General features: G+C 45.7%; 1 protein-coding gene across 2 annotated transcripts in view; it reads left to right on the top strand.

Moving 5' to 3' along the window:
* ADTRP (androgen dependent TFPI regulating protein) overlaps positions 1-25,420 on the top strand; it is a 69,341-nt gene that overhangs the window by 21,654 nt on the left and 22,267 nt on the right. For both annotated transcript variants that reach the window (XM_077770105.1, XM_077770104.1), the window contains exon 5: positions 23,686-23,801. In XM_077770105.1, coding sequence (XP_077626231.1) covers positions 23,686-23,801 — 116 coding nt within the window. The remainder of the gene's footprint in view (positions 1-23,685; positions 23,802-25,420) is intronic.

Raw genomic sequence — 25,420 nt, 5'->3', positions numbered from 1 at the left:
GATTTTTTAAAAATATCTAAACAATATACGTGTCTTCTCAGTAGTTACTAGGATTTTGAATAATTAAAATCATTCGATGCCTTTGAGGACGTGCTGGGTCTCCCCTCCCATGTGACGTAATTAATCCTCACTTCCATGGCAACCATGCGTAATACTACCAACACGATGGATGACTTCATGTTGAAGAATAACCAGGATGGAGACACTCATAACGGAAGATCCCAAACTCCTCTAAAATACCAAGAGAAAGAAAGAAAAAAAGCTAAGTGGGTAGGAAAGAGGTGACATCCCGTGATCTCAGAACAGAAGTGAAAGCACCCTAGAGTCCTGTTCTCTCCAATGAGCAACCCCTGCCTGATTAGAGAGGTTGCACAGGAAAGCCCGGCCATGCCTCTGGCTGATTGGGATGCCCACTGGCAGCCACTTAGACAGCCGGGGAGCCCGGTGCTCGCCTGGAGCAGGGAGCTGATGATGGGCCTTCAACCAGCCCCCAGCCCCCTTCCCTGTCTCTGCATCTTTTCCGCCTGTAGAACAGTCACTTGTGCCTAACTGGAAATTCCAGCTTGCCTGTGTCCCCCACCTCTCTCTCGCCTCCGGGTCCTCACATTACCAAGCAGTAGAATATTTCTGCAGGGCACTGTCTACTCTCCTGGATGGTGACTCTACTTACCCACAAACTGCATGCCCATTGCATGGATTCCTAGCCCTCAGACACGTTTCTGCCTTGAGATTTGAATCTTCCGCCCTGCCCTTCATCTCCCTCTCATGCTCTCATGGGCACATTCGTGTATATGGGTGCTTGCCTTGACGACTTAAGTCCTCAATCTCGCCCACTCCCTTGCGCTGGCGGCAGCCTTCCTTCCTTACCAGTGGGGTCCCCCTTCTCACCTAAGATTCACCCATTTTCTCTGACGTTTCACACAAGAGCAAAGCTAAGGGGGTGTGAGCACATGGGGGCAAGAGGGAGCACTTTCTCCAGGGAGGTCCTGTGCGCTGAGCCTTGTGAGGCCAGCGGGGGGCACTGGTCTGTGGAGGTGGGAGTAAAAGCTTTGCTCAAAGTGGGGATCCTGCTTTGACACTCAGTGCGTCATGAGTTCCTACATGAGTGGGGAGCGTATACTTACAGCCCTTTTGTTTGTTTTTTTATATAAAATCTTGTTCTAGTCCCTGTGCTTTTGAGGGAAGGATGAATTAAGGAGCCTAAATAGGAGGAGGGTGTTTTTGCAATTTTGCTGGATGTCCAGTTCATGTCTGTTTTGGGCTGTGTGTATGAGGATGGATGAGGGATGATATTAGACGTAGCCCCTGTCTTCATGGAGTGCATAGTCCAGAGGAAGGACAGACATTAAACGATCTCCCAAGTTCATGGGTAAGGACAAATATTATATACTCCATGAGAAAGACCAAGAGCACAGTATGGGTTTGTGGGTCACAGTATGTCTGTGACGATGAGTAGCTCCTAACCGGGAGGGAGCAGGGCAGGAAGGAGTTCAGGCAGAGGTAAGCACACAGGAAGCACCCAGGGTGGGAAGGAGCTCAGTCCCCAGAGGAAGGGAGAACAAGGGAGAGGTGCTGACCAGGTGAACCCCAGCTGGTGGGGTTGTCGGAGCCAGAACGTGAAGCCCGTGGAGATGAGGCTGAGGACTGTACATCCTGTTTCTCGTGCCATGGGGAGGCTTTGCGGAATCATTGCCGGGGCATCTCGTGATCCACTCTGTGTCAGGAGAGGCCCACCCTGGCTGCTGTCTACAGAGCACTGTGCAGAGAGCAGGACCAATCAGGCCACCTCTGGCGGCCTCCGGGGGCGAGCCCTGGGGCTGGGGCCAGTGGCCTAGGTGCGGAGATGGGCAGCAATGGAGAGACTTCAGGAGTATTTTGGAGGTAGAATTTACAACCTTGCTGATGGCTTCAAGGGTAAGGCAAAGGAAAGAATCCAAGATTATGCCCCTAATATTCATCCAGAGAAACTGGGGGTGAATTTGCATCGATGGGGAAGACGGGGGAGAGGAAGACCAGGCAACTTTGCTTTGATCATTTTCCCAGAGTAAGACCTGCTGGCTGGAGTCTGTTGTGCGGTGTGGTCGTGGTATGTGTCGTGTGTCCTGCATCATGTGAGGCACGTGGTTAAGGGTTTAGCAAATGCAGGCTTTCTTTCCCTTTTCTGGGGCCGTGGGCTTTTTTGTATTCTGCTTAGCACACAGAACACCTAATGCCCTTCTAAATGTGAACAGCTGTAATTGGGCACAGGCATCCAAATGCACAGAGGCTTAGAACCTGCTATCAAACGGCTTTGCTGGTAACATTTGCAGGCGTGACCAGGAAAGTCTAAAATTACCAGACGTGCCCCACGGATCATTTATTACTCGATTTGCTGACACGGTGGGGTCCCAACACAGATCCTGACACTGGGAACTTCTCCAAGTCCCTGAAAGATCTCTGGTCCTGCAGTTATGAGCCATTGTTTATCTTCATGGTCCTCTCCTTTGTGAGGACATCAGAGTTAAAAATAAGACATTCTTGAAGGATAGCATTTTACAAAATTGCATTATTGTTATTGTAATTTCATTCTAAATGAACAACTAGGGGCAGATAATAGACCTGATTCCAGGCCTGCATAAATGGATTGGTTAGCACTGATCCCAGTCTGAGCCCCAGTTCACTGTTGCGCGAATATTCTGACCTTATCTTTGGTTTTCTAGATATGGCCCTTTGTGGGACACTGACTTGGCACTATTGGGAAAATCCAGTTGATGACCTACCCAAGGTCACAAATGCGGATGTCGGAAGGGGTGGGGAAGGCAAGGAAACTGAGGGAAGCCAGCAGACAGAAGAAACTTCATAGAGATTCTAGATTTCCTTAGATTTCGCTTTAATTTTCTTATCTTTGAAAACTGAGCACAAGTACTTGTCTACTGTGTAAAACGACACTGAGAAGGGAGAAAAGTCCCCTCAGTGCTGTGGAAATAGTAGGGAGTAGTCTTAAATGGTCTTAAGAGGTAACTATTATTTATAAAAACAGAAAAAAAAAACAATAAAAGATACACCCAAGTTGGAAATCTGCATTTTGAAAAATTGTGAAAACTACACATTTAAAAGTACTGGCTCTTGGGGTGCCTGGGTGGCCCAGTCAGTTGAGCGTCTGACTCTTGATTTCAGCTCAGATCATGATCCCAAGGTTATAGGATTGAGCCCTGCATAGGGCTCCATGCTGACTGTGTAGCCTGTTTGGGATTCTCTCTCTCTCTCTCTCTCTCTCTCTCTGCCCCTCCATGGCTCATGCTCTTGCACGTGTAGCCTCTCTCCCTAGAAAAACAAAAAAAAGAAGAAGAAAGAAAATAAGTTCTGGCTCAGTCTTTAGGACACTGCTAAGGTAGACAACATATTTGCTAACCAGATGGAGTTTGTGGGCTCTACCATTTGACAACTTCTGACTTGTGGAGTCAGCTCTATGATTCGTTGAATGTACTTTCCTTTTTTAAAAATATTTTTTAATGTTTATTTATTTTTGAGAGAGAGAGAGAGAGAGCACAAGCCGGGAAGGGCCAGAGAGAGACAGGGAGGCACAGAATCCAAAGCAGGCTCCAGGCTCTGAGCTGTCAGCACAGAGTCCAAAGTGGGGTCTGAACCCACAAACCCTGAGATCATGACCTGAGTCGAAGTCGGACACTTAGGTGACTGAGCCACCCAGGTGCCCCTGAATGCACTTTCCTTTTAATCAGATTGTTTTTCTTACTTATCACGAATGCCCTTGTCATTTATCATAATGGAGAATACCAGAAAACATAGCAACTTCTTATTCCACTGATTTCTACCCAATAAATCCGCCTTGAATAAAACTGAAGGGGGGTGGGGTGACAGCTGGGCCAAGCCCCGTGACTCCATAAAACGCATACTTACATAAGGAGCTAGTGTTACCAAAATTTGGGTAGGACTTAGCCTTTTTAAAGCTCTAGTTCATGATTCTGTGAAATTTGTTCACATATTCCCGTTGTTAATGTATACCTTTTTGCCACTTGTCTACGAGTTTGTGTAACTTGTCGACACCCTACTTTTGTATGATTAGAGAGAGACAGTATCTTCTCTCACTTGTGGGTTTTTTGCATATTCGTACCTGCCTTTCTTGTTGTGATATACTTGCAGGCTTTAACAGTTTACTGAGAACGAAAAATGCCCTGGATGCCATTAAAAAGGCCCTCCATTAACCCAAAAATCTACAGGTATGTCGAGTGCATCTCTTGACTCAGAGAATCAGCTGTCTAATTATGAATGTTTAAAAACAGAATGAGGGGTGCCTGGGTGGCTCCATGGGTGAAACATCTGATTTAGGTCATGATCTCAGGCTTGTGGAATAAGAGCCCCACATAGGACTCCATGCTGGGCGTAGAGCTTGCTTATGATTCTCTCTCCCTCTCTACCACTCTTGCATGCGCTCTGTCTTGCTCTCTCTCTCTCGCTCACTCTCTCAAAAGAAAAACAAAACAATAAAACAAGACAGAATGAAAGTCTGTCAGATAAGGGGCAAAGGGGTATGGCCATTTCTTAAAAATGTTATTTTTTGCGATTGTCTTAGGGCATATGAGTCTAACAGACAATAATATAGCGATAGTTCTCTTTTATACGCATTTCCTGCTTGACAATAAATATTCTTTTATTCATTTTTATTCAATATGCATTTGTAGCAATGATTGGCAGAGATACTAAAATACTTAACCTATCAAACAGTATTTAATAAAAGTCTTTTGTCTCCAGTCAGCCTGGGGAGGTTAGTTTAAGGCTTATAATGGGAACATTTTAATTAATATGCATACTTCGACTGACATATTTTAAAATACTTTGCTAACCTAATAATGTCAGAGTTAGTAGCATTAAAGTATCATGATGATCACAGAAATTGTAAGCCCGACACAAAAGGTGCTTAAGAAATATTGGTTGAATGATATTTGACACCCAGAATATGAGTTGTATACCCAATGAAAATGGTAGTGTTTTTTTGGGGGGGGGAGGTGGGGGCTGACTCATAGAGTATAGCACGGTGCAGATAATCCAAGACATCTTCAAGTGCATGGAAGGAAATGGACCATTGGCGAATGGCCTCTCTCTTCACATTTATTAAGTGTCTTCGGGGGCTGAAAAGTTGAAAGGGACAAATTATTAGAAAAGGGGGTGTTGGAACTTGATCCTCAATAATCAGGTCGGGGTGAATGGAAGAAAATTTCTTCACTCTGTGTGTAAGTTGCACAAATGATTGAACTCAGATATTTCCTATGAGCTGATTTTTGATTTCATGGAAAGAATGGCCTTTATGTACCAGAAGAATCTCAGTTTGGGCCTCATTTCTGCTATTGTCTTGCTGTGTGAGTCTGGGAAAGTTAATTAACCTCTCTGTGATACTGGGTACCTTAAAATAGGTATGTTTACTGTTCTTCTCGGGGATGTTTTAGGAGCAAAGAAAATTATACATGCGCAACGTGAAGTGATCAGTGATACATAATGACCCAGGCAACATGAAGTTATCAGTGATACATAATGACCCAGGCCAAATCGTTGTCAACTTGGAATCACCATGACCCCTTCTCCATCCTCCTATGCATAGCGAGGGAGAAGCCTGGGACCTCATACAGCTTTTAGAATCCCTTCCTCCATACAGTTCCAGGCAACAGTCAGCCAATGAGGGGCATTCTCCTGAGATGTGCAAGAGAAGAAGCCATTATTCTCTAATGGCAGTTGAGAACAGTTTTGTGGGAAAACAGTGACAAGTTTAGCCACGGCTGCTGGACAAGCATCTAGGAATCACACACTTTGTACTACGAGCAGCTGAATTAATGGTGGCAGCTCCTAGAAACTTAGGAGAGTTGCCACAGCCTCTTGGCCAACTCCCTTAAATCCTCCCTTTGATCAGAAGTTTCCCTGACTCTTACTGCCCTACCTTTCCCAATGGTTGCCTATTCCCCCAAGACCTTCCTCCCCGGAATCTCTCGATGGGCTTCTGTGTTCCTACCAGGATTCGGATGGATACATGACGATAAAATTCCCGCTTCCTCCTGAATCATGCCCACACCCTACGCATGAGAAAATGATCCACCCAAAGGAAACAAGTTCTCCAGTAACTTCTGTTTCTGGCTGTAGAGTGGGAATACGTACCCTGAAACAAACATTACAAGACACCTAAGACGCTGAGTAAACTATTTTTAAAAATATTTTTAAATGTTTGGCTGACAAGAAAGTAATGAAAAGTCCCCAAAATAAAACAAAAGAGAGGCTAACAAAGAGATGGAGGTAGAGGCAATATTTAAAGAGTGAATCACTGATTATTTCCTAGAATTTTTAAAAAACTAATGCTCTGATTCAAGAAGTACCAAACACTGTCGCGCAAGACGAAGGGCAGACAGCCAGCCACTTGTATGACCCTGCGGACACCTTAGACATGAGGAAGATCCTAGAAGCAACTAGATTAACAAGATGGATTTCCCAAATAGAAATCTGATAGCTGATTTCTCTTTAGCAACAAAGACGCCAGCAGACAGTGAAGTAACCGCTTCAAGCATTGAAGAAAAGAAAAAAAACAAACCCACCAACCTATTTACTCCCTACAAGTGTCTTCTGAAACAGGGGCAAGATGGCATTCTCAGATGCCCAGAAACAGCCTTTATTACCTATAAAGGCTAACGGGGATACTTCAAGAAGAAGAAAAATGGTCTCAGAAGGGAGGTCGGAGATCCCAAAAGCAAATGGCAAGCAATTTGTTCAACTTATGGTGATTTAAAAAAAGAATGCATTAAAATGCTGGATGAAAATAGAATGTAAATTGGGAGAGGGATGGTTGGAATGCAAGCATTCGAAGGCTGCCTTGGATTGCAGGCGTGGGGGAGGGGCTAGAGATAAGGACTTCTATTGGCCACTACCAAGTTAAAGGAGAACCTTATAATGTCTACAAGAGCCACGTAGAAATGAAGCGAACGACTTCTGCATCAGCAGCAGAAGAAAAACTTAAGAGGGGGGAAAAATACACTGATGACAATTTGAATCCACAATCAGAGACTGCTCCAAGGCGTAGAGAAAAGCGCTAGCATAGGATTCCTGTGGCGTAGGTTCAAACCTGTGAATGCAGGTGCGCTTTATGGAGGACAGGCCCTTGTGCGCCATTAACGTACCTCCCCACCCCCACCCCAGAAGCATTTCTACTGCTCTGAACGGCCCAGATCTCTAAATTATGCTACGAACCCCTAATTGAACTATGCCAGTTATTAATGTAGTCAGACACAGGGACAGGGGTGGTAATAGGGGAAGATAAGAATACATTTGAGGGAAAAATGGCAAAGTTTCTAAAGGACACATTTGAAAGGGACAGGCAGAAGAAGAGAGTGAATGATTAAGCAGTCCATTTTGTTCATCCCTTTATCAGGGACAGGAGCCCAGGTCCCCAAGGCTTATTCCATAGGCTGCTATTTAATAATATTAAACTGTGATTATAGAGGAATTTGGTGGGTGTTCTCCTTTCTAATGCTGGCAGGTGTCCCTGGAGGGGAGGCCCTTAGAGGTTTCTGGCATTAAGGAGAGGCTCTTGATCATAAAGTGATCTCTCAAGGTGACCAAATTTCCCCCCCTTCTGTACCCGGCAGAGTCACAATTAAGCACAAGTCGTGTGTGTGCTTCTTTATATTCTGGCTCATGCTGTTTAGCTTGTATATAAATAAGGCTTTGGCGTTGGGTTTTAACCTCCTCAGGATTGCTTGATTTACTTTCCCGTTCACATCAACGTGGGGTTCCGCACAAGCATTCAGAACAACCTCCACCCCCCCCCCACCCCCAGGGAAGTGTGAAATGCAAGTCCTGTTTGCTATCTGCGCTGGGTCCCATGGAGAGATTTAACCAGAAACCAAACTCCTAGCTCTCCCCGAAGCCCCCATGAGCTGTGAATGCCCCACGATGAAGACATTGCCAACACAGGAGCTGCTGCTTCGTCTCCCCCACACCCCCTATCCTTTCTGTCCTTGTAAATCAGAGTGGCCCATTTTGTTCCTTTAAGCTCAAGGCCTTGCCAGAAACAAGATGGCAGCCTGCTGCTTAGACACTTTCCTGATACCTATCCTCTTGCTTCCAGTCTTTCAATCAGACCACTCTACTTGAAGATGAAAGGAAGGACACCCTTCTCTCTACCACCCAAAGCAAAGACAAACCTCAAGTTAAAACTTCACTGTCCTGAACCCGTCCCTGATTCTCACCGGGGTGTTGGGGGCAGGTGATGGCAGGGTTGGCTTCTTAGGAATTTCCTTCTGGGGAGACAAGCTACATCAAAAAGAAGCAGGTAAGCCCCTCCAGATGGAACAGCGCCCAAGAACATAATAAGTACCATCTATGTTTATTCTACTCCTTCTTCCTATTCTGGTCACCAACCATCTCCACGTTGCCAAACCCAGGGCTCCTGCTTTTGCCTCCAATGTACTCACTTCTTAGCAGCGCTTGGCATGGTAGACTTCTCCCTCCTTGAAACTCTGCTCTTTTGGGCTCTGTGGATACCACAGTAACTAGCTTTCTTCCTACCCCAGTCTCTACTTATGTCTCCTACCTGCCCCCTAAATGGTGGTGTTCTTCCAGACTTGCCCTGGGCCACCCTCTCTGCGACTACTCTTTCCCCAGGAACACATCCATCCCCATCCATGTGCCCAGTCCCCAGTCCTGCCCCCTGACGCCTAAGCTGACACAGCTGGTGCAAGACCTACCTGTAGGTGTGATACAGATACCTGTTGAGTCAATGGGGCCTGAGGTGGACATGTTACACGTACCGCCAAGCCTGCCCTGGGCTCCTCTCAGAAAATGGAGCCGCCATCCTCCCAATTGCTCAACACAAGCCAACATTGACCCTGCTACCTCCCTCCACCCCCCCCCACCCTCATATCGAATCCATTCAACCTCCAAAATATTTAGCAAATCTGTTCACCTTCTAGCTCTACCACCAACACCCTGGTGTCCACATTCACGACTCATCTAAAATACTTATTACCTCCAAACTGGTCTTCTTGCTTCCATTCTTAACCTTTTCTATATAACAACAAAATAAATGGAAACGGAGAGTTCCCTTCCTAATACTCTTCAGTGATTTTCTGTTATGCTTAGAATAATACTCAAATTCCTTCCTGTGGCCTCCCATGTCTGATGAACCTGGCCTCTGCTCTGAGCCTGCAACCCTCAGAACTCTTTCCTACACCACGACCTTTGCACATGCTGTCCCCTTTGCCAGAAATGTTCTCCTTCTGCTCTTCCATGGATCACTCTTATCTTTTGGGCCCCAACTTAAAAAATGACTTCTTCAAGATGGCCTTTCCTACCTACCCTACTTAAGAGTATGTCCCTGGCCCCATTTTCCTTCTAATGCATAGATTCCTGTTTGTTTCCTTCATAACATATATCATGATTGGTATCTATGTGGTTTTGTTGCTTATTTATAGAAAATGTTGATGACTAGACTTTAAGATCTACAAGGGCAAGGACCACACTGTTTACTATTAAGGCCAGCACCTCTCACAGCGCCTGGCTTGAGGTAGGCACTTAATAAAGATGGTTTCATGGAAGAAAGAGTGAAATCTTCACCTCTTACTCTGGTAGCATCTCTGTGCCGTTGATTGGCCCCAGAGTGCCCCCTTAGGGATGGAGTGGGGTGCACTGGCGCTAAGGGGGTGTCCGAGGCAGAGAGGAAGCCTTTAGCAGCCCTGCAGCGAGAGTTGTGGCTGACACTATATGCCCTGAAACTGTGAGGTGTTCTTTTGTTCAAAAAGTTGTGAGGAAAATTCTAGAGGGATTATTGATAGTTTGAAATGTCTATATGAGTTTTGGTTATTTTATCTGAGACATGATATACTACTGATTGACTTATGTTCAAAGAGTGCACAGTCATAGCAGTTACATATGTTTTATTAAAGGAAAGATGTTGTGGGGCGCCTGGGTGGCTTAGTCGGTTAAGCGTCCGACTTTCGCTTAGGTCATGGTCTCGCGGTTTGTGGGTTCGAGCCCCGCGTCGGGCTGACTGCCAGCTCAGAGCCTGGAGCCTATTTCAGAGTCTGTGACTCCCTCTCTCTCTGACCCTCCCCTGCTCACACTGTCTCTCTCTCTCTAGAAATAAATAAAAAAAATATTAAAAAAAAAAGATGTTGTTTCTGATTGGGGCTGTGGTTCATAGGTGGACCATTCTCTGGCAGAAACACTTTCAGGCTTACACTTTCTTCTGTTACCATCATTCTTGGATATTAATTAGTGAACTGAGTATTCATGTAGCCCAAGGGAGTTCAAAAAAGCCATTGAGTCAGGGAAGAAAAATGGCAGAGGCTGAAACTAAGAATAGGAATAAGGACATGACCCCATTGGAAGTAACCAGATGAAAGTAAGGTGGTCAAAGGAAAAATAAAGAGAATCCAAACAGCCTCTTTCTATCTCTGGGAAAATGTGTGAAAGGCCAGTTCCCCACTCTTTTATTGCTGGCTTTCTTGGTTGGTAATATATCCAACCAAGGATTTCTATTGATGGGCAAAGAGGCTAGTAGTGGGGTGCATTAGTATATGTATGTGAAAAGTGAATCCATGAACACAGAACTTCAATAGAAATAGAATAAATAATTCTTGGGGCACCTGGGTGGCTCAGTCCGTTGAGTGTCTGACCTCAGCTCCAGTCATGATCTCATGGTTCGTGAGTTCAAGCCCCGCATCAGGCTCGCTGCTGTCAGGTTGTCAGCACAGAGCCCATGTCAGATCCTCTGTCCCCCTCTCTCTGCCCCTTCCCTGCCATGGAACCTAATATTTGAATATCTCAGTGGTAATTAAGAGTCTTCTTATGTTGAGTACAGAATTAAAACACACACACACACACACACACACACACACACACACACACAAGAAAACAAAACCTTGGTCCACCTGAGTGGCTCAGTCAGATAAGCGCCCAGCTCTTGATTTTGGCTCAGGTCATGATCTGATAGTTCATGAGATCAAGTCCTACATCAGGCTTTTGTGCTGACAGAATGCAGAGCCTGTTTGGGACTCTCTCTCCTCTCTCTCTGCCCCTCCCCCAGCTCATGCTTGCGCATGCACCTTCTCTCTCTCCACAGGTAAATAAATTTAAAAAGAAATTTAGAAAAGGCTCATAAAGACAGGAGAGAGTTTGGCATTTCACTTCCCTTCATAGGAATAGATTTTACCAGTGAAAATTCAGATTTGAAGGATAAATAAAACAAAAAACCTTTGTGTGTGTGTGGGGTGGGGGGGTGGTATGAGTTTGGAAACCAAAAAGTGCATGATTCTTTCGGAGAGTTATTCCAGAGAGTTCTCCTAGTAAGAACTGGTTAGGAACAAAAGCTTGTGTGTTTTGGGCCTGCCTTTCCAAACACATCTAGGAACTCCTAAAAGCCACATTTTACTATTCAGTGGTGAGAAGGAATTTTGTGACCTTTTGAGAAATTTTGCTTTGTTTTTCGTAAGAAAACCACGATAAGGAAGTGAGGCAAATTTCTTGGCAAAGGGAAGATTGTCTCAATGCCCCAGGTTTGTGTTCCTGATGGTGCAGGGGGACTCTGAGCAAGCAAATTGTTACCAACTTGTCCCCCATGAAGGTTCCCAAATTTTGTGCTCAGAAAGTTGTTCTCATTTTCACCCAGCCTCAGGGTTTGTGGAACAGATGGCAATGGCAGCCACGGAGACACTGCGTGCTAACTTTCCCCAGTGCCCAAGGGCTCCAAGGTCCAAGTTCAAGAACACCACGAATAAACGGTTGAAACCACAGGTACAGGGAAGTGAACAAAGAACATGGTGTCAACCTGGAAGAAAGAACAAGCATCTTGAGAACGCAAGAAATAAGCTGCTGGGTTCCCAACACAGCCTTCTTGTCTTGGAAACTGAGGGGGCTGGGGCTCAAGCCTTAATACCTTCCCAACGTCTGACACATTTGACTGTATTTACCGAAGAGTTCTCTTTCCTTTATCTGATCTCCAGACTTTCTAACTGTTCCTTGTCAAGTACTTCTGCAAGATGTTCTTCCTTTGCTAATCACTTAAATCAGGTATTCTCGACTGGGATTGATCTTGCTCTCCAGGGGACACTTGGCAATATGTGGAGATAGTTTTGGTTGTCACAACTGGGGGGTGGGAGTGGGTCCTCCCGGCACCTAGGGAGGAGACGAGGAGTCTGCTAACCATCCTCCGATGTATAGGCAGCCCTCCTCAGCAGAGAGCTATCGATTCGACACCATCAGTAGGGCAATGGTTGAGAAACCTTGATTTCATTCTTGCTGTTCCACAGCGTTTATTCCTAGATTCTTTATTCTTTGCATTCATACGCTCTTTTCGCGTCATGTCATCTCCTGCCACTTAAAAAAGTTATAGCTACACTCTAATGGCTCCCAAGTCTCTGTCTCTAGCTAGATGTCTCTTCTGAGCACAAAACTCATATTTCAATCATTCTTTGGGCATATTCAGTATAGTAACCTACAGACAGCCCTTTTGTTTTGCTTTGTAAAAAATTTTTATTTAAAAAAATTTTTTTATATTTATTTATTTTTTAGTGAGAGAGGCAGAGGATGAGCAGGGAAGAGGCAGAGAGAGAGGGAGACACAGAACTCGAAGCCACAGAACTCAGGGCTCAAACTCACTAACTGTGAGATCATGACCTAAATCAAAGTCAGATGCTTAACCAAAAAGCCACCCAGGCACCCCCAAAGTTTTTTATTTTAAAGAGAGAGATAACAAGCAAGTGGGGGAGAGGGGCAGAGGGAGGGAGACTTTTCCAAGCAGGCTCCATGCTCAGCGCAAGCCTGATGAGAGGCTCAATCCCATAACCCTTGGGATCATGACCTGAGCCAAAATCAAGAGTCAGAAGACCAAATGATTGAGCCATCTAGTTGTTTTGTTTTAAGAAAAAATAAATTTCATTGGGGTGCCTGGGTGACTTGGTCGGTTGAGCATTTGACTTTGGCTCAGGTTATGATATTGCAGCTCGTGAGTTTGAGCCCCACGTCAGGCTCTGTGCTGATGGCTCAGAGCTTGGAGCCTGTTTCGGATTCTGTGCGTCCCTCACTCTCTCTCTGCCCCTACCCCGTTCACACTCTGTCTCTCTCAAACAATAAGGATTAAAAGAAATTTTTTTTAATAATAAAAAAATTCTCAGCTAGAAAAAAATGTTTATCATTGAAAAATTAGTCTGCACTATATACTCTGTTTTTAATAAAAGGGAATTAAAATGAATTTTTGTCCTGAAAGAACAAAGCACAGCTTAGTGACACACTGTGAGGTGAGACGCAGTTCGGAATTCTGTTGAAGAGACACCCTGGAGTCTTTTAGGTCAGACAGATTCACCCTTAGTGAACCTCGCAAAAGAGAAAGGGGGTCTTTGGGTTAAACAAGGACTGTAAAGTCCAGGGGCTCCCCCACTGCCACCTCTCGTTGTCTAATACTTCCAAAAGAGTCTCCACTCCATCATGCTTTATTTTTTTTTTAGTTTTTTTTTTAATGTTTTATTTATTTCTGAGAGAGAGAGAGAGACAGCGTGAGCAGGGGAGGGGCAGAGAGAGAGGGAGACACAGAATCTGAAGCAGGCTCCAGGCTCTGAGCTGTCAACACAGAACTGGATGTGGGATTTGAACTCACGAACCGTGAGATCATGACCTAGCTGAAGTCCGACGCTTAACCGACTGAGCCACCCAGACGCCCCCACTCCATCATGCTTTAGAGCTCGCCAAGTCCCAGCTCGTACTGCAGGGCTCTAACATGCTGAAATTCATTAATATTTCTTGAGTTTGAAGACCCTACCTCATATACGTTTCAGGTGCTTGGGGTGCTACAACAGAACTGCTTCTCACGAGACATTTGACAGATATTGAATGAGGTCATTTCCCAAGCAAACGTCTTCTTTACTTCTGCCCCTGTGCCGCACTCCCAGCTGCCTTCCCTTCTGCGGGTAAGACTCGCCCCCGGCAGTGAGCACACATGTCCCTCTTCACCCATGTATGGGCTAACCCTAAGCCAACCACCTACTTGTATTTGGGAAAGCCACCAGAGAGCAGCGGCCGGTCTTGGAAACAGCTGGGACCTCCTTCAGGAACATCCTGGTGGGTCGGCAAGGGAGAGCCGGAGGCAGGAAGGAGAGAGTGTGGAAACCGGTCCCTCATGGGGCCGGTCATGCGGGGAATTTGGAACTTTGCCCTGGTGCATGTGCATACAGGGTGCTTTCCTGAATCACTGTCATCTCCCAGGGAAACCAGATGCCCACACATCGCGTCCCTTACTGACATCATGCTGTGATCTCTGAGGAGGAGAGACGATGCCCGAGACATCATGGCTCTCAGAGCAAGAGCAGATTCTCATGCTTCTGCAACTTTCTCTTTCTTGAAAAGAACAGTCTCTTCTCTCCAACTTGGAGCAGCTTTCTAGAGAGCTGCCCATCTGTCTATGTCTTAAAAACAAGTCTCCATGTGTGCTATCTGGAGCCAGGCGCAGAAGCAGGGAGGAAGGGTGGATCACATACCCATCCAGAGGAAGGGATACATAGAAGACGCCGGACAAAACCTGGGGCTTTCCGCCAGGCCCAATCGCAGAGCGGAAGGCCCGGGCCAGCAGGTCCCAAGATGAACAAAGCACAGCCTCTGCCGGTGACATATGTTTTCACCTTCTGAGGGGCTGCTGGCTCCTGGGTACTGACACCCCTTTGGCTGAGTCTACGGGGTAGTTGCCATGATGGTGACACCTTGAGCTTGTTCCTGGGAGTCACATTTTCTCGTGAGTTTCCCTGTGGCCCACGATGCCCACTCTCGGGATTTGGGGTTCCGTCCATAGCCATGGCAATGGATAAAGGTGATCAGCCCGAAGAGGTGATTGATGTGGCCCTGCAATCATGGATGCAGCCCGGGCGGTGGCTGCCCAGCTCAGCTGCATTTGGCCTTCAGCTTCTGTCTTCTCCTTCCAGAACATTGGATTGTCTTGCCAGGCGAGGCAGAGGATGGCCCCTTCCTCTCGTTCTGCTGATTTGTGCACGAATGCCACAAACAGCCACGTGGCCAGAGTAGGTCAAGTACTGGGTCGGGCACTGGAGATGAAACGGGGACAGCCCTAAGCCTCGAGTTGTTTCCATCCCTGGGAAGTCTGGCCAGGGTCAAGTGAGCACAAGTGTGGGACTCTGTGATGTCCATTAGCACGGGGAGGTCCAGCTGTGGCAGTGAAGGCTCGTACTGTAGGTTTCAGGGTGCTGTGAAGGCTCCCTGGAGGCAGCGGTATCTACCCTGAGCCCTGTAAGGTGAGAAGAAGGTGGAGGAGGTGGCGGAGGGGAAAGGTGAGTGTGTGATGTATCACTGTGAGTGGCGGAAGTGGGGTGATGGCTGTAAGTAGGGACAGCAGAGCATAGAGGTAAGACGGGTGAGGTCACCAGATCACCAGCAGCTCTGCAGGCTGCATGAAGGATTTAACTCTACTTTGTAACACATGAGTTCAAATAAAGGAAATCAGTCAACAAGCATTTATTAAGCAGAGGAGGAGTCCTGAAAAAGTAGATGAGAGCTTTGCCCTCAACGAGTTTATAATCTGATCACACCAGGGAAAAAGATTGACTGTGTAAACATTAAACTGACAGCATAAAAAGTAAAACTGAATGGAACGAAGCACCGAAGGGTCAAGGGCAGCCCCAAAGAACTGTGGGAGGGATAGGAGCGTATGCAGCTCGTGCAAACGCAGGATGTGACATGGGTATGACGCGGCTGGGACGTGGGCCCTAGAAGGTGCAGAAAAGGCTGGGCGCTCAGCCCTGAGAGGCCAGCTGGCTTCTTATTTGTAGTAAGGGGCAGTCAGCGTTACCACTAAATGCCTCCAAGCATTTAGATCTCTGTGCCGTCGTCAACAGTGTAGAATACCTCCGCTCCAGGCTCTAAACACAGAATAAAACACAGGCTGTTGTCTGACTCATAATGGGAACAAAACCAAACAAAAGCACCCAAGGGGGGACATTTGGTATTTCTGCAGTCTATCTACTACTTTGATCATTAGAAGCCTACATAATTATACAATATTCTCTCCTTACAGGCAGAGGCCCCTTGTATAGATTCTGTTTTATTATTTTGCCTTTAGTGTTTGTCAGTTTACGGAACCCAGTTCTCTGAACTGTTCTGCATCAGGGACACCACCTACATGGAAAATGCTAGTGGAACAATTTGCTTTCCCCTAAGCACAGACAAACAGAAAAAGAGACTGTGTTCATTCCATCTCTCTCTTTTTATTTCGGTTGTCTGGCAACCTATTGCTAAGTTTGAATCGCAATAATAGCAACCCAGCACACCTCTGGTTGGCATAGGTGTGTTTCAGTGTTCTCCTGGGTCCTGATTTTCTTTCATGTCTTCTCAGGTTAACGTGTGCACTTTTGGTTGTAAGGCACCTCAAAAGGGGTGGGTTGGGAGAGAAAGATTCTAGACCTCAACAAATGGGGGGGTGGGGGAGAGGAAATCTAGGGAAGGAAACAAAATGAAAGACCAGGAAGATGAGGAAACTGGTTTGAGTCGAAGGAGGGAGGAGCCTGTTGAGAAGCTGTGGAAAATCAGAGAGATGAGGTGAGAGTAGGAAAGGGGTATAGACAGTGGACCCGAGGTAGCAGGGGGGCGCAGAAGGGTTTTGAGCAGGGGCAGCAACATGAACCTTGTGTTAGGAAGGTTGCTCTCATTGCAGTGTTCAGTATGTACCAAGATGGTGGAAAGCTAGGGAGGCGAAGCTGGAGAAGATAAAAGATAGGTAGCTGTGGGATGAATTGGAAAGGAAAAGTGCATCAAGTTTGGATAGAAGAAATGAAGGAATGGGTCAGTGATTACAGCAGGTGTCTAGGGTGTTATTATTGCCAGAGAGAATTAAGTGACAGGAAGAGATTTGGGGGCTTTGGAGAGGTACCGAGAGAGAGGGGGAGAAGAGGAAGAGGCAAATATATTCCTGGACTGTAAAGTCCTCAGATTCCAGATCTTTCTTTTTGCCCCACCCTTAACTGGATAGAGTCTAAATGGCCACCTCTTCACCAGTCTGGATGCTGTCAAAGCCAACTAGCTTCCAGAGTGCCTGGGTGGCTCAGGTGGTTAAATGTCCGACTTCAGCTCAGGCCATGATCTCAGGGTTCATGAGTTTGAGCTCCATATCAGGCTCTGTACTGACAGCTCAGAGCCTGGAGCCTCCTTCAGATTCTGTGTCTTCCTCTCTCTCTGCCCCTCCCCTGCTCATGCAAGCATTCTCTCTCTCTCTCAAAAATAAATAAACATTAAAAAAAAAAAAAGCCAACTAACTTCCTATTAGAAGATCTGCTGCTTTAAGATGTTGGCCAAATCCCATATTGACCCAAGGGACAACAGTGTAGTAAGTGAGAAATCACTTAGAAACCCTCTTTAGAAGATTTAGAAATGTATCATTTAACCCTCTGCTCAAGGCACATAGGAGCTCATAAATAACACTGTGCTTCTCTTCCTCAGGCCCCACGGAGCATTTACTTCTCTTCCCTGGTCAGTAAACACTATTCGCATTGCTCCAAAGCTTTTATTATGAAAATTTTTAAACCAAGTGCACTTGAAAGAGTTTTTGCAATGATCTGCTGTATTACCTACCATTTGGATTCTACTATTCATAGTTAACTGGATTTGCTTTACCCCAAATCTGTGCATCTGCTCGTTCATCGACTCATCTTAGTTTTGGTATATTTCAGTTGGAAACATTACTATTCTTCCTTGGTAAATAAGACTAATGGTGTTTAGCTTATGTTTCTGAAGTGTTGCCATGCTGCACAGCCCACCTAGGAAGACCAAGATCAAAGGCAAACCCGTGGCTCTTTCTATGGGTGATTTATCTTCCCAATCCCCCTCCCCAGGCATTTAAACATTAGCTCTTTAATTATAGTGGTGCCTAGCTTGTGCACTTGAGTTTCTAGAAAGTGGAAAAGGGACTTTTTCCAAGTCCAATTGCAGTGTCCTCTGTTCTCTGGTATTTGAGCCTGAAAAGACTCCCACAGGTAATGTAGTTTATAAAAAAGAAAAGACAGAAAGACAGACAGACAGACAGAAAGAAAGACAGAAAGAAAGACAGAAAGAAAGACGAAAGAAAGAAAGAGAAAGAAAGAAAGAAAGAAAAAAGAAAGAAAGAAAGAAAGAAAAAAAGAAAGAAAGAAAGAAAGAAAGAAGAAAAGAAAAGAAGGAAGGAAAGAGAGAGAGAGAAATAAAGGTTGAAAGGGGGTAAGAAGGAAAGAAAGCAAGAAAGCAGTAAGGATGGAAGGAAGGAAGGAAGAAGGAAGAATATAACCTATGTCTACATTTCTGGGTTTCCATGCATCAGAGGGACTTAAAGCGAAATTGTAACTGTAGCAACACAAGGGCAGAGAGAATACAGATGGTCTCTGCTTTTGGATACAAAATATTCCCAGGGAGATCTTCACCATTGTCCCAACTCATGGATGTCAGAGTCAGAAATTACAGTGGTGAGAAACGAGGCAAAAGTTTTTCGCTGGCAAATGAATGGTAGCTATTGAAATCAGAGATGGCCGTACTAGGATTTACAAAACAATTATTACTGTGTGTTTTTACCACATGGAGTTTGTGAGCTTAAGGAACATGACCCAGCAGTGTAATAACAAGCCTGAGTATAATAGCATCCTATTAAGGTTTGTTTTGCCTTCTTTTCCGTGTCTGCTGTATTTACATTTATGTTTTAATGGATGTTTTAGCCATGTGTTTGCCCCCGAGGAGATTTTGTAAAGGCTTTCGTGTTTTTTAATACATAAGAAGTGTTACATTTACTGTATAGTAAGCAAAAAATACCCTGAATGTCCCCAGAAATGAGATCTTGCTGGTGCAAAGAACTTCATTTTTTTTTAAAGTTTATTTATTTGAGAAAGAGAGTGTGGGGGAGGGGCCAAGAGAGAGGGAGAGAGAGAATCCTAAGCAGGCACAGACTCTGATCCAGGGATCTATCTCATGAACCATGAGATCATGACCTGAGCTGAAATCAAAAGTCGAATACTTGGGGCGCCTGCGTGGCTCCGTCAGTTAAGCGTCTGACTTCAGCTCAGGTCATGATCTCACAGGTCATGGGTTCGAGCCCCGCGCTGACTCTGTGCTGACAGTTCAGGGCCTGAGGCCTGTTTTGGGTTCTGTGTCTCCTTCTCTCTCTGCCCCTCCCCTGCTCACACTGTGTCTCTCTCAAAATTAAATAAACTTAAAAAAAAATTTGGACGCTTAACTGACTGAGCCACCCAGGCATCCCTAAGACTTCATTTAAAAATATCTATCCATCAGCACCGTAAACAAACGAAAGAAAGACATTTTACATACTTGGGGGAAAAGACCTCAGTTTAGAGTCAATGTAAAGAACTGATTCTCAAATCGAAGCATTGCCTGGACAGAGGGAAGAAGGCAAACATTGAGACGAACACAAAGTGGGCAATATTACGGACACTCATCCTGAGAAACAGCTTCTGAGGGACAAAGTCTCTCAATGACCAGTCCGAGAGGCTAGAAGCGGCCGTATTTGTCTTGGGCAATTCAGATCAACACGAGAGCTAGTCCAACAAGGAAACGAAATAGAGGAAAGAGGCAGAGACCGTATTTTTAAGTGTTATCTGATTTTCAAAATGTGGAGGCTCCCTCACTTTCTTTCACTGGAGAAAATTAAGTGCTCTTGGCCCCTCAAGGATCTTGGAGATAAGAGTGTGACAATCCTAGGCTTATGGATTTAGCCCTTGGAGCCTGCATGACGATGGTGAAAAATCGTTGGCTCCATGGCTTATCTTGGGGATTAAGGCTTGCCTCTTTCTCCAGAATCAGCCAAATGCATCTCATTGTACCTTGTAGCCTTGAAAACAGGGAAGCTCTTTATAACAGCTACATATCTCCAGGTGTGAAGTGAGTAAAACTAAGTGCTCATTATGTTTCATGTTGGCACTCAATGTAACCCTGTAAGAATGCTCTGTGGGCTGGTAAATTTAAGTACTTATGTGCAAGGCTATTTTGCAACAGGGAATCTAAAATGCTTTATAGTAGGGGTGCCTGGGTGGCTCTGTGGTTTGAGTGTTTGACTCTTGATTTCATCCCAGGTCATGATCTCCTGGTTTTGTGAGTTCGAGCCCTATGTCAGGCTCTGCCCTGAAAGTGTGGAGCCTGCTTGGGATTCTCTGTCTTCCTCTCTGCACCTCCCCTGTTCACATTCTCTCTCTCTCTCTCTCTCTTTCTCTCTCTTAAAATAAATAGGCATTTGGGGAGCCTGGGTGGCTCAGTCAGTTAAGCTTCTGACTTTGGCTCAGGTCATGATCTCATGGCTCGTGAGTTCGAGCCCCATGTCGGCCTCTGTGCTGACAGCTCAGAGCCTGGAGCCTGCTTCGGATTCTGTGTCTCCCTGTCTCTCTGTTCCTCCCCCACTTACACACTGTGTGTGTCTCTCTCTCAAAATGATAAACATTAAAAATATAAAAAAATAAACATTAAAAAAATTTTTTAAATAAAAATAAAATGTTTTAATATCCTAATACTTAAATCCCTGTTTCATGCTTAGAGTTACATCTCCAAGATGTTCAGATGGAAGTGGGCGTTACTGAGGACAGGAGGCAATGGCATAATTTGGTAGAAAAGGATGGGGAAAGGGTAACACTGTCCTTTTAACCAATGCATTTGGAACGAGACATTTAAGGAAAAATCTACCAAAATGACGGCTAATTGACAAAGGAAGACCACTTCATTCCATCCTCTCTGTGTGCCCGTATTATTGTTTCAGCCCATGATGTTTTTGTTTACCCTGGAAGGAAATATTTTACCCCCTCTGAGATAATTAATTTTTGTCAGTTTCTCTGTTTATAAGGGAAACTGAGAAACTGTTAATTGAAATACAGAATGAGTCACTGTTTTCAGTAATTTTTGGCAGTGCTCTAATTTGTGTCAATCCCAGCCTAATTATTAGATTTTTTGGAAGCAGAAAGCATATTTGATTTTTCTCTTGCTGATTTTTTTTCTTTAAGGAAGAAAAAAAATTATGCGCTGCCTGACAAAGGTTATACAGTTTATGTGAGCGTGAGGTGAAATACCAGCACATTTCAAATACCAGGAGGTTTGTTAGACCACACTTGGCTCTTCACAGTAACTCAATGTTTAGAAAGCTCACAGCCGGCATCTTCCTCCTATCCCCCAGCCCCGGACAAAAAATTGTGATTCTTTTAAAGACCTTCTGGCTGGTATGAAGCCACAGTATATGGCCCGTCACTAATGACACCACCGAGGTAAACTTCCCAGAAGTCATCAGGGAGAATTCATTTGGAAATCCAATTGAATGTCACTTGCAAAGGGCAGGCTTCTAGAAGAGGTGACCAGTCATGCATTCCTGAGTTATTTGTTGTAAAAGCATTAATCACCACGAACTCATTTGGTCCTAATGCGAACGCACTACATTATTACATGGGAATTCTGTTCCAAATGATCATTAATGTAGAGAATGGAAGGTGCTGACGATGGGCAGGGTTAATAAAATCTGTCAAATCAATGGCCAGTATAATGGGACTGTTAATGCTTCCTAATAGAAGCTGGAGCTTCCTGGCTGCACCAGAGTGAAGGCAGGCAGGGAGGCAGGTGGCCACACTGGGCAGACAGCCCCGTCCATCTCTCACCTCCCCAGGTGGCCTCTGGGTGAAAAGAGCATTGACGGCAGTCACCGGCATTGCCAGGGCTCAGAGGTGGCCTCGGCTGGGAGCAGAGGCATCCGCTGTTGGCTGGGGGGTGGGAGCCACAGGGTGGTCATGGGTACTGCTGTGCTAACCTCTTCCAGCTGCTTGCATGCCTTGCAGCTGAGCTACTGGGGCTGTGGGCATCCCAGAATCTCGCTTCAGCCCACTCCACATGGGGCCACCAAGGGGGTGCAGGCCAGCAGTCACAATGGTCATAGTGGCAATCGTAGCTAATGCTCACCAGAAGTGCTCAGGAGCCAAGGAGGAAGCCCTTTACACACTCTAACTCCAATCCTCAGGGTGGCGCTCCCCGTGACATATGGACTGGCGATTCTCCATCTTATAGCTGAGGAAGCTGAAGTTCAAACAGATTCAGTCACTAGCCCATGGTCAGATGTGAAAGTTCATGCCTGTAATCAGTATGCTCCTTTATGAGAGGGAGAGACACAGAAACTGTAGCCTAAAATCAGACCCAGAGAATGATGCAGGGTATGACAATTGGCCTACGTGTCTTTCCACTTGTACATGCAACCCGTCAGTAAGGTCAGAACCAACTTTGGGCAAAGTCTATAAAAGATGTAGTATGGGGGGTGCCTGGGGAACTCGGTCGGTTGAGCATCCGACTCTTGATTTCGGCTCAGGTCATGGTGGGTTGTGGGATGGAGCCATGCATGGGGCTGAGTGTGGAGCCTGCTGGAGATTCCCTCCCTCTCTCCCTTGGACCCTCTCCCCCATTTGTTCTCTCTCTCTGAAATTAAAGAGAAAGTGTATATATATATATACATATATATACATATATATATATATGTATATATATATATATATATATATGCTATACTTTTTCTGCAATGCTGTTCCTCTAAGCTTTGCAACTAAAATCAGGGTACGAAGGGCCTGTAAGAGACCTAATTACTTGGTGCCACGCAACTGCAGCCTCGTCAGGGCCGCAGGAGGCCATCTCTGCCCAGCAGTGCCCTACTATTAAGATCTGTTCCTTCTCGCTCCACCCCTATGCCGTACAAACTTGCCACATTCTTTGTCATGTGGGTCCCGATCTCCTGACCGTACCCTTTGCAGTTCAGGTAGAGTGAGAAGAATCGGCGGTCTCTTGAAGGCGCCTATGAGCGCAACACAGACACGACTGACAGCAAAGGCCACCCAGAGCCGGCACCCAGGGTCCCAGACATGTGGCTGGGCATGGGACCACAGTGACATGGGCTCTGTGACATCTCTAAACCCCGGTGACCACTGCCGGAATGGGACCATTCAGGAATGGGAATGAGTTGGGGTTTGTAGGTGAAGCCTTAGGACACAGGAGGCTACCAAGAGCTGAGGCAATTGGGGACCCAGGATGAAAGAGGAATGATAGCTTTATTTGTTAAAAAAAAAAAAAANCAGTAAGCCGTATTCTCCGCTACCCCACCCCCGGATCTTACGAGTACACATCACAAGTGCTAGACTACATGGCGCGGGATATAAATGCAGCAGAATTGAGTGAGAGAAATTAGCAAGAGGAAAATTCAGGGACCACATCACGGAAGATTGTCTTGGCCGTGAAGAACATGAATGATTAGAATACAGGGAGAGAAGACAATCCACACGGAGAGTCGAGGCATGAACAGAAGTGTGAGGGTGGGGGCTAGCACACTGAGTGCAAAGGGGAATGGAGGAAACAGCTTTATTCTAGTGGAGGAGTGTGTGTGTGTGTGTGTGTGTGTGTGTGTGTGTGTAAGAGGAGAGCAGAGAGCAATAAGCAGGAGCAGAGAAGGTGGTAGAACATTACAAAGAGGCTTGGTGACAAGCCAAAGGAGTTTGGGCCAGCATGGCAGGCAACAGGAAGACACTGAAGGCTCTCGGGCATCTAAGGAGCATGATCTTGGCCCAGTTTGGGGAAGTTTCATCTGGTGGTTGCATAAGAAAGGAAAGGAAAGAGAAAATTGGGGGCATGCAGGCATCCAGGGCTTTCTGACATTACGATCTATCATTTCTTCTCCTACAGCACACATCCATACTGCCCTTCTCACTGGTTGAAGTCCTCCTCAGGCCACATTGCTACCCGCTGAGGAAGAAAGGACTCACCTTGTTGGCTGTGGCCAGCCTCGCTTACATCAGCAGGTACGAATCACAGAGAGGAAATCTACTTAGACTTTTCTTTCAAGACTCTGCATACCCCAGAAGAAGCACTCGATTCTATAGGATTGCCTTCATCTTGGGTTAACAGGGATTTGACCATCATTGTATTTTTAGGTAGGAAAGATTCTTACCATTTGATGTTGATGCTCACGGGAACAGCACGTACCCTAGAGCACACAGGTGTGAGTGCACAGGCAGCCGGTCACACACTCCTCTCTCTGTCTCGTGGAGAAGTGATCATTGCAAAGCTACACATGTTACTCTCCCCAAGAAAATATTGATTGTTGGTTCCATTTGCAATTAAAAAGGCATTTGACGGGCCGGGCATGCTAGTTTGGCCCATTTCTGTTGCCTGTGTTTTTAGGGACTTATTTACATCAATATCAGGCACCAGAGCTCCCATAGAGCCTTGGGGCAATTGTCCAGGGTCTTACAGACCACCCACACTGGAGACATGGGAGAGAATTCAAGGAGCTGGCCTAGATTTCATTATTCGACCACCTGGTGACAGCAATACTCAGGAGTGCTGCTGATGGTCTGTAATCAAGCGAAAAGACTTGGCCTTCTACCCAATGACTAACCTACCCTCCTTTCCATCCTGTCACTTTCTCATCCACTACTGTGTCTTGCTCTACAGATAGGGGCCTGCCAAGCATAATCCCTGCAGATCAGAAGCTAATCTTGCTATTCCTTCTCTAGTCTAGACTCATATAAGCTATTCATATCTGACAATCTGGGTAATCCCCCAATCCCTCCTTATGTGGCGGAAGTTTAATTAAGTATAGGGCTCTGCTAGAGATGGAAGCCAGAATGAGAACTCATTCCATAGGACAGCCCTTGTTTCATGGCTTCGCTGTCCTTTGCTTCAGAGCCCATAATCTTTGTGCCCAGAGCTCTGATGATGTTTCCACCCGTGCCCTTTGTTTCCTTCTGGAACGTATGCACCTCCCACCCTTCTGCACCTCTCCTTCTCTGAGTGCCCCAACTCTTTCTTGCTTCTGCTCTTGTGAAGAAAGAAAGTACTTGCTCAATGAGTCTCCCTTAGAACTCCAGTGATCTACGCTAGTCGCCAGTCTGGGGCCTTTTGTTTTTTGTGTTGTTGTTTTTGTTTTTGTTTTTTGTGGGAGGGGGAGAGAGAGAGAGAGAGAGCGCACAAGAGCATGAGCAGGGGAGGAGCAGAGAAAGAGAGAAAGAATCCCAAGCAGGCTCCACACCTATTGAAGATCCTGATGCAGGGCTATGAGATTATGACCTGAGCTGATATCAAGTCAGAGGCTTAACTGACTGAGCCACCCAGGCATCTTTGGGGCCTTTGCACTTTTAACAAAGGACACTTTTAAGAAGCAGGTGATAGTTGGGCACCTACTGGCAGTTGATTCTGGAGCACAGTGTTGAGAAGAATTCTGAGATCCTACCAAAAAAGGGTTTTGTCACCTTTAGCAGTATCTGTCAGTAGTGTAAGAATAGAGGGTAGGAAGACCGGTGCCACATAGTTATCATATCTGGCTTAACCCAAAGGAATAAATCCCTAACGATAGAATATCTGGATCCCAAGTTTGGGTGTGTACATACATAAAGATATTTTTTCCAATTATCATGTG

Source organism: Crocuta crocuta, unplaced genomic scaffold (genome assembly GCF_008692635.1).
Source record: "Crocuta crocuta isolate KB4526 unplaced genomic scaffold, BGI_CrCroc_1.0 scaffold24, whole genome shotgun sequence".
Lineage (NCBI taxonomy): Eukaryota > Metazoa > Chordata > Mammalia > Carnivora > Hyaenidae > Crocuta > Crocuta crocuta.
This window is presented reverse-complemented; position numbering and strand designations above follow the sequence as displayed.